The 15,000-nt window shown below is 37.6% G+C and overlaps 1 protein-coding gene across 11 annotated transcripts in view; it reads left to right on the forward strand.

The window, feature by feature from the left end:
- LOC143022668 (uncharacterized) overlaps positions 1–15,000 on the forward strand; it is a 95,667-nt gene that overhangs the window by 4,545 nt on the left and 76,122 nt on the right. For all 11 annotated transcript variants that reach the window (XM_076181009.1, XM_076181023.1, XM_076181002.1 and 8 more), the window contains exon 2: positions 8,364–8,526. In XM_076181009.1, the coding sequence (XP_076037124.1) occupies positions 8,364–8,526 (163 nt within the window). The remainder of the gene's footprint in view (positions 1–8,363; positions 8,527–15,000) is intronic.

A 15,000-nucleotide genomic window follows, 5' to 3' on the forward strand; every position in this document is an offset into this window, starting at 1 on the left:
GTATGTATATATATATATATATATATATACAGTATATGTATGTATATATATTTATATATATATATATAAATATATATATTTATACAGTATATTTATGTATATATATATATATGTATATATATGTATATATACTAGAGATGTATCGAATGTCGAATTTCAGACATCCGTGGATGCGGATGTATATGCAGATGTCAATTTGCGGATGGAAATGTGAATGCGGATATCAGTCTCTACTAAAATGCGGATGCAAATGCGGGTGCGGATATCAAAATATGACATCCTCGCGGATGCGGATGTTTTTACGTCAAACATTCTCACCAAGCCTGTTTCATTGTCAGACCATGCAGACAGGAGAAATAACAAATAAAAACAAGGTGGGAGAATCAGAAGACTGCCAAATGAGTTCGAATGGTGTCTTACATAAGAACATAAGAATAAAGGAGACTGCAAAAGACCATAAGGCCTACACTAGGCAGCTCCGTATCCATCACCACCTGTCATCCCCATCCATAAAGTTGTCTAATCGTTTCTTAAAACAACTGATAGTTTCAGCGCTTACTACATGGTTACTAAGTTTATTCCATTCATCGACCAACCTATTAGTAAACCAATTCTTGCCTATTTCCTTCTTAAATCTAAATTTGTCCAGTTTAAATCCATTACTGCGAGTCTTGCCCTGTTGTTTTAATATGATGACCTAGTTTGCATCACCCTTGTTAAAGCCTTTGATCCACTTGAACACTTCTATTAGATCACCCCGCACTCTGCGTCTTTCCAGAGAGTGTAAGTTAAGGTGCCTAAGCCTCTCTTCGCAAGGCAAATTTCCGAGTCCTTGTATCATTTTGGTCATTCTTCTCTGTACTGATTCTAGTCTTAGTAGTTGATACTTCTCTCTTTGAAAGTATTTAAGTCATAGGAAGACGTAAATACAGACGCAGGAAGGGAGTCCCAGAGTATACTAGTGGAAATAAAGTGGAAGTACTTTTTCTTACAATGAAGTTTTATGACGAGTTTCAGGCACACATTTTGTGCGTTACCAGGATGCGGGACGTGAACCCAACTCGTCGTGCATCCCACCGACCACTTTCCCCAACCTCCACCCTTTTGAAAGTGGTTAACTATAAATCTATAACCAACTGATTGAACTGATACTATAAACACATTTACTTAATATTTAAAGTTCAAGATGGGCAGGTTTCGTTTCAAAAACAGTAGCTTATCTACCTTTTCTGGCAAAAGCCGATTGCGCTTGGCGTCATATATCAAGCCAGCACTATTAAACAGCTGTTCACTAGGAACGCTACTTGGTGGACAGGAGAGATACTGGCAAGCTACCTTTGCCAAATCAGGGTAGACTGTCTTCATTGTCTTCCACCATTGCAAACTATCTTGACGTGTTCCACTTATTCTTTTCTCTCTGTGATATTTCTCAATATCTTTCATGAGTGAAGTTACTACAGATGATTCTTCTGCTTCACCACCACTGCTGGAGGCAAGAATAGAGGTCATTGCTTCATCTAATGTTCCACAGGTGGTAGGTGTTTCACTCGTATCATCTCTTCTTCGTTTCCTTCTTGGTTCTCCATCTTCCTCTTCTAGAATAGTCGTCTGACGGAGCTCCTCACATACTCTGGCAAGTGATGATTTTACTTGATCAGTGACGTGAGTTGAAGAAAAAAAATTACTCTTGTATCTTGGGTCAATGTATGTTGCAATTCTATAAAGACCTTCATTTTCAATCCAAGATAATCTTTTCTCAACATCAGCTTGCATTGCTTCTTTCATGAAGTTTACTGCTTGTGTTGCTTCTTGTCTGTCTTCATTTAACTCAATCACTGATCCTGTGCCTGATTCATCTTCGGAACATGTATCTGAAGTATGAGTTTCTTCAACAGGGTTAGAAACTACTGATGTGGTATGCTGAAGGGTGTGTCTTAAGGACTTTACAAGTGGAATCACTTCAGCTGCTGTTGATGTGGAGTCACTAAGTTTTTTTGTGATATTTTCATAAGGTTGTGAGGCTTGTACACATTTATGCATAACCAACCACTCAGTATCGCTGAGCTGTTTGATTTTGGAGTTGGTAGCAGCATACACACACACAGATTCCTTTATTTCTAGTGTTCTTAGCATGTGTTAGGTGCTATTCCATCTTATGGGTGTATCATGAATAACAGAGAATTTAGGTACTTGCAGCCTGTCCTGAATCTTTTTAAGTTCATCTTGTGTCATAGTTGAGTGATGAAAGTGCGTAGCAATACTACGAGTTTTTTTTATCATGTTTTCTACATCACAATGTAATGATAACCCAGTTTTAGCAATCAGCTGTATTTCATGCACAGTACAATCCAAATTATTTACACCTGAGAAAAACAGAGCTTTTTTCATATTTGCTCCAGCATCACGCAGAACACAGTGGACATTTGTATGAGATATGTCCCATTTCATCGGTATATCATCAAACATTTTGGAAATATACTCTCCTGTATGTCGTTCTTCCAGTGGTTCAGCACCTAGCACAAAGTTTGTTCTTTCAAATTCCTTATTTATGGTATGTGCAATTAAACTCAGCGATGAGACACCTGCTGAGGTATCTGACCACACATCAGTTGTGAAGGAAAGTTAGTTGTCTTGATTCACTTCATCAACTTCATCAACTCTAAGTCTGTAAGCACCAGGCAGTACTCTACTACTCTGCTTGTCTGTAACTGCGTGTCTATACACTACTCTATAATCTATAGGTTGTGCAATACACAAAACACATCCGCATCCACACATCCTCTGTAGAGTGCGGATGCGGATGTATATTTCATCACAAATGCGGATGCGGATATTCAGTTTATCACAACTACGGATGCGGATGCGTATGTTCTGCGGATGCGGATATCCGATACATCTCTAATATATACACACACATATATATACAGTATATATATATATATATATATATATATATATATATATACACACACACACACACACACACATATATGTATATATATATATGTATATATATATATATATATATATATATATATATATATATATATATATTAGTGGCAGACTATTTTGATATTCTAACAAGCTTCTAGGTTCTGTATATTAAATTCGCATTATGTCAGTTTTCATGTAGATCAGTAAGACAGTTTTAGCTTCATTTATTCCTATCAACATGTTCAGACTTCTATCGAAGTGTTGACACCATGTGTGACCTTGACCTTATCCTTGACCCTAAAACAAGAAGGTTCCAGATTTCGGCGGTGATAACCCGCGTTTTTATCCTACAAGAAGAGGTTGGAGGAGGAAAGCCGTACGGAGGGAGGTGGGAGTGGAAGTAAATCTCTGGTCATAAGAATGTTGCGTAAGTCTGGTTTGTAGATGTGTCACAAAAGTCCCCCCCCTCCCCATCTTGTCAGGCTAGTTAGCGAATACCTCTTGTTAAGTCAGCTAGCGAATATCTCTTGTCAAGTCAGCTAGCGAATACCTCTTGTTAAGTCAGCTAGCGAATACCTCTTGTTAAGTCAGCTAGCGAATATCTCTTGTTAAGTCAGCTAGCGAATATCTCTTGTCAAGTCAGCTAGCGAATACCTCTTGTTAAGTCAGCTAGCGAATACCTCTTGTTAAGTCAGCTAGCGAATATCTCTTGTTAAGTCAGCTAGCGAATATCTCTTGTCAAGTCAGCTAGCGAATACCTCTTGTTAAGTCAGCTAGCGAATATCTCTTGTTAAGTCAGCAAGCGAATACCTCTTGTCAAGTCAGCTAGCGAATACCTCTTGTTAAGTCAACTAGCGAATATCTCTTGTTAAGTCAGCTAGCGAATACCTCTTGTTAAGTTTATTACTTCTTGTGAAGTTTACAGTATATCTTCGAATAGTGACAAGTGATTGTGTTGTGTTTTTGTAATTGTATACGTATAGCGTTATACAGTTACATTTATAAGATAAAGTGTAGTGTTCTAGTAATTTAGAGTCAAAACCGTAGTGTGTTACTGTACTCCACAGGTAGGAGTAATAGTATAAGGAAGAGCGAAATGGCTTGTGAGGGTTCTGTGAACTTGGAGGACCGTCTCAGGATGTGTGTGGAGGAAATTCTTCTCAAGAGTGCGCTCTGTGAGAAGAGTGAATCCTCCCCACAACCCAAAGAACGGTCCACCTCTTCTACTTCTGCCACTGCCGTGCGCGAGTGGCGCTCCGTGGGGTCCCGGTAGTCAAACCCGCGTTCAGTAAGCGGGCGCCCTGCGGAACAACCACTAGCTATAGCCAATCGTTTTGGTCTGCTGGAAGATGAGTTGGCTGAAAATCAGGAGTTCTTGGTGGTGGGGGACTCCATGGTGCGAGGCTATGACGACATCCTTTAATGCTCGTAGTATTAGGAACAAATTCCAAGAAATCCAGTCGTATGTCAAAAGCGAAAATCTCGATATGATAGGAATAACCGAAACATCGTTAAATGGTAAAGAGTTTGAAGCTGAATTTAATATTGCGGGATTTAAACACTTTCATCAGGATAGAAACCACAAGAAAGGTAGGGGTGTTCTGTTGCACGTTAAAAGCAATGTCCATGCCTGTGTTTTCGAAAAAGTGAAACAGGATGCTTATGATAGTTTGTGGGTAGAATTAACCAAAACAAATGGACAAAAAGTAAATGTAGGTGTAATATATAGGCCAAAAGCATTATCATTAGCAGATGAAAATGTTTTTGTTTCAAGAACTGTCTAGTTTCCGCAACCGGGCCTTATCGATAATGGGCGATTTCAATTTTACTGATATTGATCGGATGAACCTTGAACATGGTAGACGCTTGATAGATTTTCTCGGTGACAATTACTTAGTTCAGCATGTAAAAAAGCCCACAAGATATGGAAATTTACTCGATCTGTTGATCACTATCCATGAAAGCATGATAACCGATGTAGAAATTTGTGAAACTATTGCAAGTAGTGATCACAACTTAGATTCAAACTAAAAAAAATTAGAATAGATACTTGTGTATCTAAAATACCCTATTTCAGTAAGGCTCAGTTCATAATACTACGTCAGGAGCTTCAGCTAACAAATTGGGAGGCAATATTAAGCGAAAGACCTGTAGATCAGATGTGGGAAATATTTCAAAATACACTTACCAAGCTGATTCATACTTTCATCCCATTTAAGGACAGACCCCCCCCCCTAAATCGGGCTTGCCCAAAATGGCTTGACAAAGAAAATGAAAAAAAGTATTGCTAAAAAGAAACAGGCTTATAAGAAATACAAGTGCTCGGGTGCACCTAATGATTATCAGAGTTACGTAATAATACAGATATTTAGAAAAAGACAATAAAAAACGAAAACGACAATACGAAATAAATATCACTGATAAAAGTAAAGAGAATCCCAAATAGTTCTATAGTTACTTTAGAGATAAAAAGGTTATTAGGAATCACATTGGCCCACTATTATCTGCTGACGGTCAACTTGAATATTCAAATGAAGTAATGTGTGATATTTTAAACAACTATTTTAGCTCAGTATTCGTAAACGAAACACTTCAAAGTGAACTCCAAACTGAAACCTGTGAAAAGTCTAGGGTGAACTTACCACGGTAAATATAACAAAAGAAAAAATAGGTGTATAGAAAAACTCATAAATAAAACACCAGGGCCTGACGTTTGGCATACAAGAATCTTAGAGGAAATGAAAAATGAGATTGTTGTTCCATTAGAAATTATTTTCAAGAAGTCCATCATATCCGGAGATGTCCTAAGAGAATGGAAGCTAGCTAACGTTACTCCCATATCTAAAAAAGGTGACAAAAAGAAACCAAATAACTACAGGCCTATAAGTTTGACTTCAATCGTAGGAAAAATTATGGAAAGTATCATCAGACATATTATCGAACATCATTTAGAAAGTAACTGTTTGATAAAAAATAGCCAGCATGTATTTAGACGGAAACGTTCTTGCGTGACTAACTTACTCGAATTCTACAACACACCTCGAATTATGACAAAAGAAACAATATAGATTTAATATATCTAGACTTTACAAAAGCTTTTGATACCGTCCTCCACAAAAGACTACTTACTAAATTAGCTTCACACGGAGTAAGTGGTAGCCTATTAGGTTGGACTAGTAATTGGTTGAACGATCGAAAACAGAGAGTTGTTCTAAATGGCAAAACTTCCAGATGGAAAAATGTTACGAGTGGGGTTCCTCAGGGTTCCGTTCTTGGGCCACTTCTATTCATAGTATATATAAATGATATAGACCACGGACTGAAATCTATTGTCTCCAGATTTGCTGATAATACAAGACTGTGCGGAATGGCAAATGTTCACTTAAACCAATTAGATATTCAAGAAGATTTAGATAAACTACAGCAATGGTCTGAAAAAGTGGCTAATGGAATTTAACACAAGTAAATGCAAGGTTATGCACATAGGTAAAAATAACAGTAAGTACGATTATAAGTTATCTGGAAATTCGTTAACAAAAGTGGATAGTGAAGAAGATCTCGGCGTAATTATCAGTAACGATCTCAAATAATCTACGCAGTGTATTTCAGCCTCTGGGAAAACAAATAAGATTCTAGGACTGATTGCGCGATCTTTTGACTTCAAAAGTCCATCACTCATTAACAAGCTATCAATCCTTAGTTCGTCCACATTTGGAATATGCTGGTTGCGCATAGCCACCGAATCTTATTAAAGACATTGACAGACTGGAAAAAGTACAACGGCGAGCCACAAAACTGATTCCAAATATCAAAAATAAATTATACGAAAATCGACTAAGACATACAAATCTGTTTTCCCTAAAAAGCGTAGATTCAGAGGTGACTTGATACAGGTCTTTAAGATTCTAAAGATAAATAACAACATCAAAGTGACAAAGTTTTCACACTGAATGAGAATCCGACGAGAAATGATGGTCTCAAACTGTCAGGAAATAAATTCAATTTGGAAGTGGGAAGAAACAACTTCGCCAACCGTGTAGTTAATGAATGAAATAAACTTTTTGCAGAGACAGTGCAATGTAGTTCATTTCGAAGCTTTAAAATTCGTTTAGATAAACACCTAAGCAAGATGTTGTAATGCCTGCCATTTAATTTATATTATTTTTTATTTGTTTGTTATTATTTGTCTGTTTATCATCATTTATCATTTATTATCATTCATCTGTCAATCTATTATTATTTACTATTTACCTGTTTATTATCTAACTTTACCTATTCATTTACTTATTCTATTTTCTATTTGTATTATTATAATTTTTATTTATTTATTTATTCATTTATTTATTTATCATTATTATATATTTTTTGCATCCGACATAGTTATGGACCAAAAGGTCTCCTGTCGGTATGCCTCTCCTTTGTAATCCTTTGATTGCAACACACCATACAGAATGTTGGGGGGCACAGATAGACAAACAAAATACGCACACGCAATAGCTCCCCTTCCCGTGAGATACAACTAGGTAAACACACACACACACACACACACACACACACACACACACACACACACACACACACACACACACACGTGGAGAAAGAGGAAGAGAAGGAGGAGGAGGAGGAGGAGGAGAAGGAGGAGGAAATGATACAAGGGTGCGCTATTGAAAAGGAAGGAGAGAGAGAGAGAGAGAGAGAGAGAGAGAGAGAGAGAGAGAGAGAGAGAGAGAGAGACAGAGAGAGAGACAGAGAGAGAGAGAGAGAGAGAGAGAGAGAGAGAGAGAGAGAGAGAGAGAGAGAGAGAGAGAGAGAGAGAGAGAGAGAGAGAGATAAGGGGATAGAGACAGTGGGCGAGAGAGAGAGAGAGAGAGAGAGAGAGAGAGAGAGAGAGAGAGAGAGAGAGAGAGAGAGAGAGAGAGAGAGAGAGAGAGAGAGAGAGAGAGAGAGAGAGAGAGAGAGAGAGAGAGAGAGAGAGAGAAGGAGAGAAAGAAGGGGAGAGAAAGAAGGGGAGAGAGAGGGGGGGAGGATAAGATATATGTAATTTTATATATTATTTTGTCTTTTCCATGAGGTGGTGGGTCCTTTGCTTTGGCTCTTAGGGCTGAACAAATCCTCTGGTGGGGGCTGAGGTGGCGACCATTCCTTTTATGGGAGGAATTGAATATACAAAATATCAGAGAGAGAGAGAGAGAGAGAGAGAGAGAGAGAGAGAGAGAGAGAGAGAGAGAGAGAGAGAGAGAGAGAGAGAGAGAGAGAGAGAGAGAGAACGAGTTAGAGAGGGGAGAGATGTTGATGTAGGTAGCTCACGTACTGCATAAGTCTGTATATACACTGTGGAAAAACAAGTGCTGACTGTCCTCCACCTCCATGTCTGAACTTACAATGATTTATTTATTCATCTATTTGTTTGTTTGTTTGTTTTCTTCCAGGTGACTTGGAGCCGACGTTCGCTCGCTGCTGCGCGCTGGGTGCCAACTGGGCTCGTGAACTCCTCGTATGCTCGGCGTTCCCGGCCCCCGTGCCGGCCATCTCTTCCGAGCACCAAGCCATTTGCATCACCGCCGCCAACGTTTGTTGCACGCGCTTCTACAGGTGAAGTCACTCTCACTGTTGTTGTTCTCTTTCCTTCTGCTCTTCGATGTTGTCGTTGTTGTTGTCTCGCCTTGTACTCCTTGATGTTGATGCTCTCCTTCCTACTGATCCCTTTAATTGTTGTTGTTGTTGTTGTTGATTCACCTTGTACTCCTTGATGTTGTTGTTGTTGTTTTCCTTTCTACTCTTCCTTTAATTTCACAGCCGCCTCCACCACCACTATCACTATTACCATACCATCAATAACCAATACCACAATCACCAAACCATTATCACCACCAATATCATCATCACCATCATACCTAAGCGAGATAATATTTCTACTCAAAAAAAAAAAAAAAAAAAAAATCTGCTGGACCTCCGGAGACCAGGTACCGGCTCCCTTACCAAGTGACCTAATCCACGAGGTCGTGGATCTCCTGCAAGACATCTGTGGGGGTGGGGTGGAGGGGCAAGTGGGTTGATTTATTATGGGAGGTTCCCTGATCAATAACATAAGAAAAATCTACCGACGTGCATAGCATTTTTCATTTTGCTTCGTCCGCGCTGGCATTCAAGATTCCCAGATGATGATCACATTTATCAATTTAATTCTTTAAATATGGTGTCCTTAACATTGTGATCCCTCAGTCCCAACCAATCTCCCTTCCTCCCTCCCTCCCTTTCTCTCTTTCCATTCTTATCTCCATCTGATCCTCCATTCCCTTACTCTTTTTAAATTTCTCTCTATTTTTACACAAGTGGTGGTTATTTTATTTACTAATTCAGACGCGTGAAATCCCTTTACACAATACAAATACAGTACATAATCAAAGCAAAAGCATCGAGTAATCCCCTGTTCTCAAGGCTGAGGACACTAAACGTGGCTGAGGACACTAAACGTGGCTGAGGACACTAAACGTGGCTGAGGACACTAAACGTGGTTCTGAGTGTGTCAGGTGTCAAATGGGCGGGATTGGAAAGAAGGAGGGGTGGGCGTTAAGTGGAGTGGGGGCCTTGCAGCTGCTCTCGCCTGGTTCCTCAACATGACGGAGCTGCATCGCAGCGGTAGGTCCACGTCCCGGCCGAGAATGTCAACTGCACAACTCATCCTTTTTCACCTGATCACTTTCCCCGCACAACTAGCGGATCACCTCAAGTACACACCTCCCGACTCGTGGAACAGGTCGGTCAGGATGTCGAACAAGCAATAATGTACGCGAGTGACGGAACTGGAGAAAGTGTGTATAGACTAAAGAGGCTATTACACTGGGCTTCACCACAGCCGATGGCTGAGTTCGTTGGAGTGAAAACGACTTCGGTTACAATATCTTAATTGTCAAATCTCCAAATATCAAATCATATCTCCGTCATATACGTATATATTAGAGCTGAATGATGAAATTAGTTTATAAACCTATACGAATGTTAGACATTCTGTTCAAATGTTCTTAGAAAATTCTAGATTTCTGTAAGCGAAGTCATATTCTAGTTATTCAAATGGAAGTTGGAGGTAGGATGTCGAAGGAAAATAGCCCAGTGTGATAACTCGTAAGACGACTCGAGTTAGCACTTTTTGTTGATAAAAATGAATTTAGCGATTTTTTTTAGATATCTCCATGATGATTAGCAAACATATTCAAGATACTGAATCTAGATACTTTGAGGAGTCCATTATCAAAGACATACAATACAAAAAAGATAAATACATGCATTCATACATATATAATAATAATAATAATAATAATAATAATAATAATAATAATAATATCAATAACAATATTTCTGTCGACAATAGCAACAACTTGTCATACAAACTTCCAAACATACGATGCTATTCAACAAGTAAAAGATCACAATACTTGAGACGAAGGACAAATAAAAGGATGACAGTGGGTGAGCAGGCCTACATACACTGAGCAGTTGGTAGATAGGTTTGCCACTCCCAGTGAATGCACACTGTCGTCACTTTAAAACTTTCAACATGACCAACAGGCCATGCCCCTCTCCCTGACTTACCCTTTCCTAGTAAAGAAAAAAAGAAAAAAAAAGAGAAAATATATATATATATGTGTGTGTGTGTGTGTGTGTGTGTGTGTGTGTGTGTGTGTGTGTGTGTGTGTGTGTGTGTGTGTGTGTGTGTGTGTGTGTGTGTGTGTTCGATTGAAGACCAGAGCTAATTCAATATCCACTATCTTTTTAGTGATTTTCTCAATTTTTCTAATAGTTTGTTTGATTCTTGAGGGGAGGTCAAACACAAGACTTCCGAGATCCATGATGTTATTGTATCGAAAAACATAACACAAAATATAAAATACAAGCTTTCGGTTGAGTCATACAACCATCTTCAGGTAAGATTACATATGAGAGAAATTCGCTAATAGCAGCGACATCAATCCGATACATATACAAAACAGGAGTTTAAATACAAGTAAAAAAGGGGAACTAGGAGAGTTAGGAGTCAGGTACTGGACAGAGGTGAGGTCTTCGCTTCAACAGGACGTAGCTGGACATCTGATCACAGTAGCTGGACGTTTACTCGTTGTTGCCACGCAGCCTCGTTGTGTAGTTGTAAGGTACTAACTGTGTCTGTCTGTATATTAATGATAGGAGTGTTTTGTGTAATGTAGACTCTTTCTAAGATGTGTAGTTTCTTGGTGTTGTTACATTGTTTAAGTTTTTTTGTATTGTTGACTAAATCTTGTCTGTTCGGAGTTTTGTTGTGTGTTTGTGTCATGTGTTTACGTATGCTTCATTCACGGGCGTGCATTGTGAGTCTCCTGCTCACAGAGGTCGTGGTAACACCAATATAAGAAGCATTGAGAAAATCACTAAGATAGTGGATATTGAATTAGCTCTGGTCTTCAATGGAACATGTTTACAAGAAGACTTACTGCCCATTTTTACTTATATATATATATATATATATATATATATATATATATATATATATATATATATATATATATATATATGTTTATATAAGACTTATTGACCCACTGTCTGAGAATGAGATAAGATGGACACAAATTCTGTATATTTCGACCACTATCTGTGGTCCTAAGGGGACCACAGATAGTGGTCGAAATATACATAATTTCTATCCATCTTATCTCATTATCCGGCAGTGGGTTTATTGACCCACTGTCTTACTGACCCACTGTCTTATTTTACAAATGTGTTACATTATATATACATATGCATGTATATACATATATATTATATATATATATATATACATATATATATATATATATATTCATATATATGTATATACCGTATATACATATACATATATCTATATACATATATATGTATATATATACACATACATATATACAATACATATATAAATAAGACTTATTGACCCACTGTCGGAGAATGAGATAAGATGGAGAGAAATTCTGTATATTTCGATAGTGGTCGAAATATACATAATTTCTATCCAACTTATCACATTCTCCGGCAGTGGGTTAGGTTAGGTTTATTGACCCACTGTCTTATTTTACAAATGTGCTACTACATTATATATACATATGTATATATATATATATATATATATATATATATATATATATATATATATATATATATATATATAAGACTTATTGACCCACTGTCGGAGAATGAGATAAGATGGAGAGAAATTCTGTATATTTCGACCACTATCTGTGGTCCTAAGAGGACCACAGATAGTGGTCGAAATATACATAATTTCTATCCATCTTATCTCATTATCCGGCAGTGGGTTTATTGACCCACTGTCTTATTGACCCACTTTCTTATTTTATAAATGTGCTACTACATTATATATACATATGTATGTAGAGACATTGGGACAAATTATGGGAAAGGTGGAGGGTGAAACACGGGTCTTTATCTGATTATCAAGATTATTCCTGACCGGTTTCCTCTGAAGAAGCTATTGTAAGCGAAACCGGTCAGGAATAAACTCGATAATCAGATAAAGACCCGTGTTTCCCCCTCCACCTTTCCCATATGTATGTATGTATATATGTTACAGTAAGAACACGTACCTAGGGATTACGCGTAATCCCTGAATGTTTATTCAGTGAATACGCGTAATCCCCGTTTCACTAACCTAACCTAACCTAACCTAACCTGACCTAACCGAACCTAACCGAACCTAACCGAACCTAACCGAACCTAACCGAACCTAACCTAACCTAACCTAAGGTTAGGTTAGGTTAGGTTAGGTTAGGTTAGGTTAGTGAAACGGGGATTACGCGTATTCACTGAATAAACGGTTAGTGAAACGGGGATTACGCGTATTCACTGAATAAACATTCAGGGATTACGCGTAATCCCTAGGTACGTGTTCTTACTGTAACATATACGTATATATATATATATACATATATACGTATATATATATATATATTATACATATATATATACATATATAGATATATTTGCATAAACCACCGGGAAATTGAAAAAACAGATACCGAGCGTTTTCGTCTATTTACACATTTTCAAAGGTACAAAAAAGTAATACAGAAAGAAACAATAAATACATAAGAAGACAAGGATACTCGGAGAGGACCCATGTTACATTTTATCACACACAATTTTGTCAATAATAAAATTGTCCAATTTAAATAAACCCAAACTCAAGTTCATGTTATATCCAAAATTGGACAATGTTATTACTAACAAAATTGTGTGTGATGAAATGTAACATGGGACCTCTCCGAGTATCCTTGTCTTCTTATGTATTTATTGTTTCTTTCTGTATTGCTTTTTTGTACCTTTGAAAATGTCTAAATAGACGAAAACGTTCGGTATCTGTTTTTTCAATTTCCCAGTGGTTTCTGCAAAAATAGTTTATCACGTGTGTTTGTGAAGTCTTTCCATATATATATATATAGATATAGATATATATATATATATATATATATACACATATATACATATATATAATTATACATATATATTTATATATATATAATTATATATATATATATATTATATACATATATACATATATTATATATATATATATAATATATTTAATATATATATATATATATTATATATATATTAATATTTATATATATATATATATATATATATATATATATATATATATATATATATGTACAACACTGGGATCCAGTAAACATATTTACATTTATTAATAACAATTCACTTTAATTCTAAGCCATCAACGTCGATGAACTCGAGGAGGCATGCATGCAGAAACTGATACGTGGTACAACTAAGGACTCGAACTTAGATTTCCTCGAATTAAAGCGAATTGTGGTAGATAAATAAATGAATTATACACACACACACACACACACACACACACACACACATATATATATATATATACATATATATATATATATATATATATATATATATATATATATATATACATATATACTGTATGTATGACATTAAGTTACTGTCGGAGAAGATGAAACGGAAGATTTACTTATTTCGACCACTATATGTGGGTCTTATGAAGAGGACCACAGATAGTGGTCGAAATATACAGATCTTCTGTTTCTCTTATCTTATTCTCCGATAACGGGTTAATAAGTCTCATATCATACATGTGCTACATTATATCATCCATATATAATACTAATAATAATAACAATGACAGATTTATTTATATCCTCCACCCGACAAACTACATTCATCAACAAGCGTGGAGATGACAAGCTAATTTCAAATCTAATTTCGATCGTATGGTACCCGTAAGATATTTGGGGGAGTTTAACTATTTCGTAGCAACAGCAAAAACTAAAACACCATTGCCTTAAATGATAGGGCATCAATTAGATCAGGCGATCTCTGAACTATCATTAAATACCTTAACAAGCTGTAAACTACACTCTTGCAATCCACCAACGAATCCGTTGCACCAGGTCTCTGTAGGCCAATGGCGAACGTCGTTCCCGACAAGTCCAACTCAATTTAGGATTTCAGACTTGTAGCTGTGGCGGCAAGTGTCATATTATGACATGCTGTTACACAAGAAATTAGGTTGTGTCCACGGTATTGTTAGACCCTTAACTGTGTACGTGCGACTTGCGACTTGCGACTTTGTTTACCAGACGGAAGCACCACATGAACTTGTAAAAGACTTGGGACTTAGGACTTAGGACTTGGGACTTGGGACTTGGGACTTGGGACTTGGGACTTGGGACTTGGGACTTGGGACTTGGGACTTGGGACTTGGGACTTGGGACTTGGGACTTGGGACTTGGGACTTGGGACTTGGGACTTGGGACTTGGGACTTGGGACTTGGGACTTGGGACTTGGGACTTGGGACTTGGGACTTGGGACTTGGGACTTGGGACTTGGGACTTGGGACTTGGGACTTGGGACTTGGGACTTGGGACTTGGGACTTGGGACTTGGGACTTGGGACTTGGGACTTGGGACTTGGGACTTGGGACTTGGGACTTGGGACTTGGGACTTGGGACTTGGGACTTGGGACTTGGGACTTGGGACTT

Source organism: Oratosquilla oratoria, chromosome 3 (genome assembly GCF_046742065.1).
Source record: "Oratosquilla oratoria isolate Oo_2021 chromosome 3, ASM4674206v1, whole genome shotgun sequence".
Lineage (NCBI taxonomy): Eukaryota > Metazoa > Arthropoda > Malacostraca > Stomatopoda > Squillidae > Oratosquilla > Oratosquilla oratoria.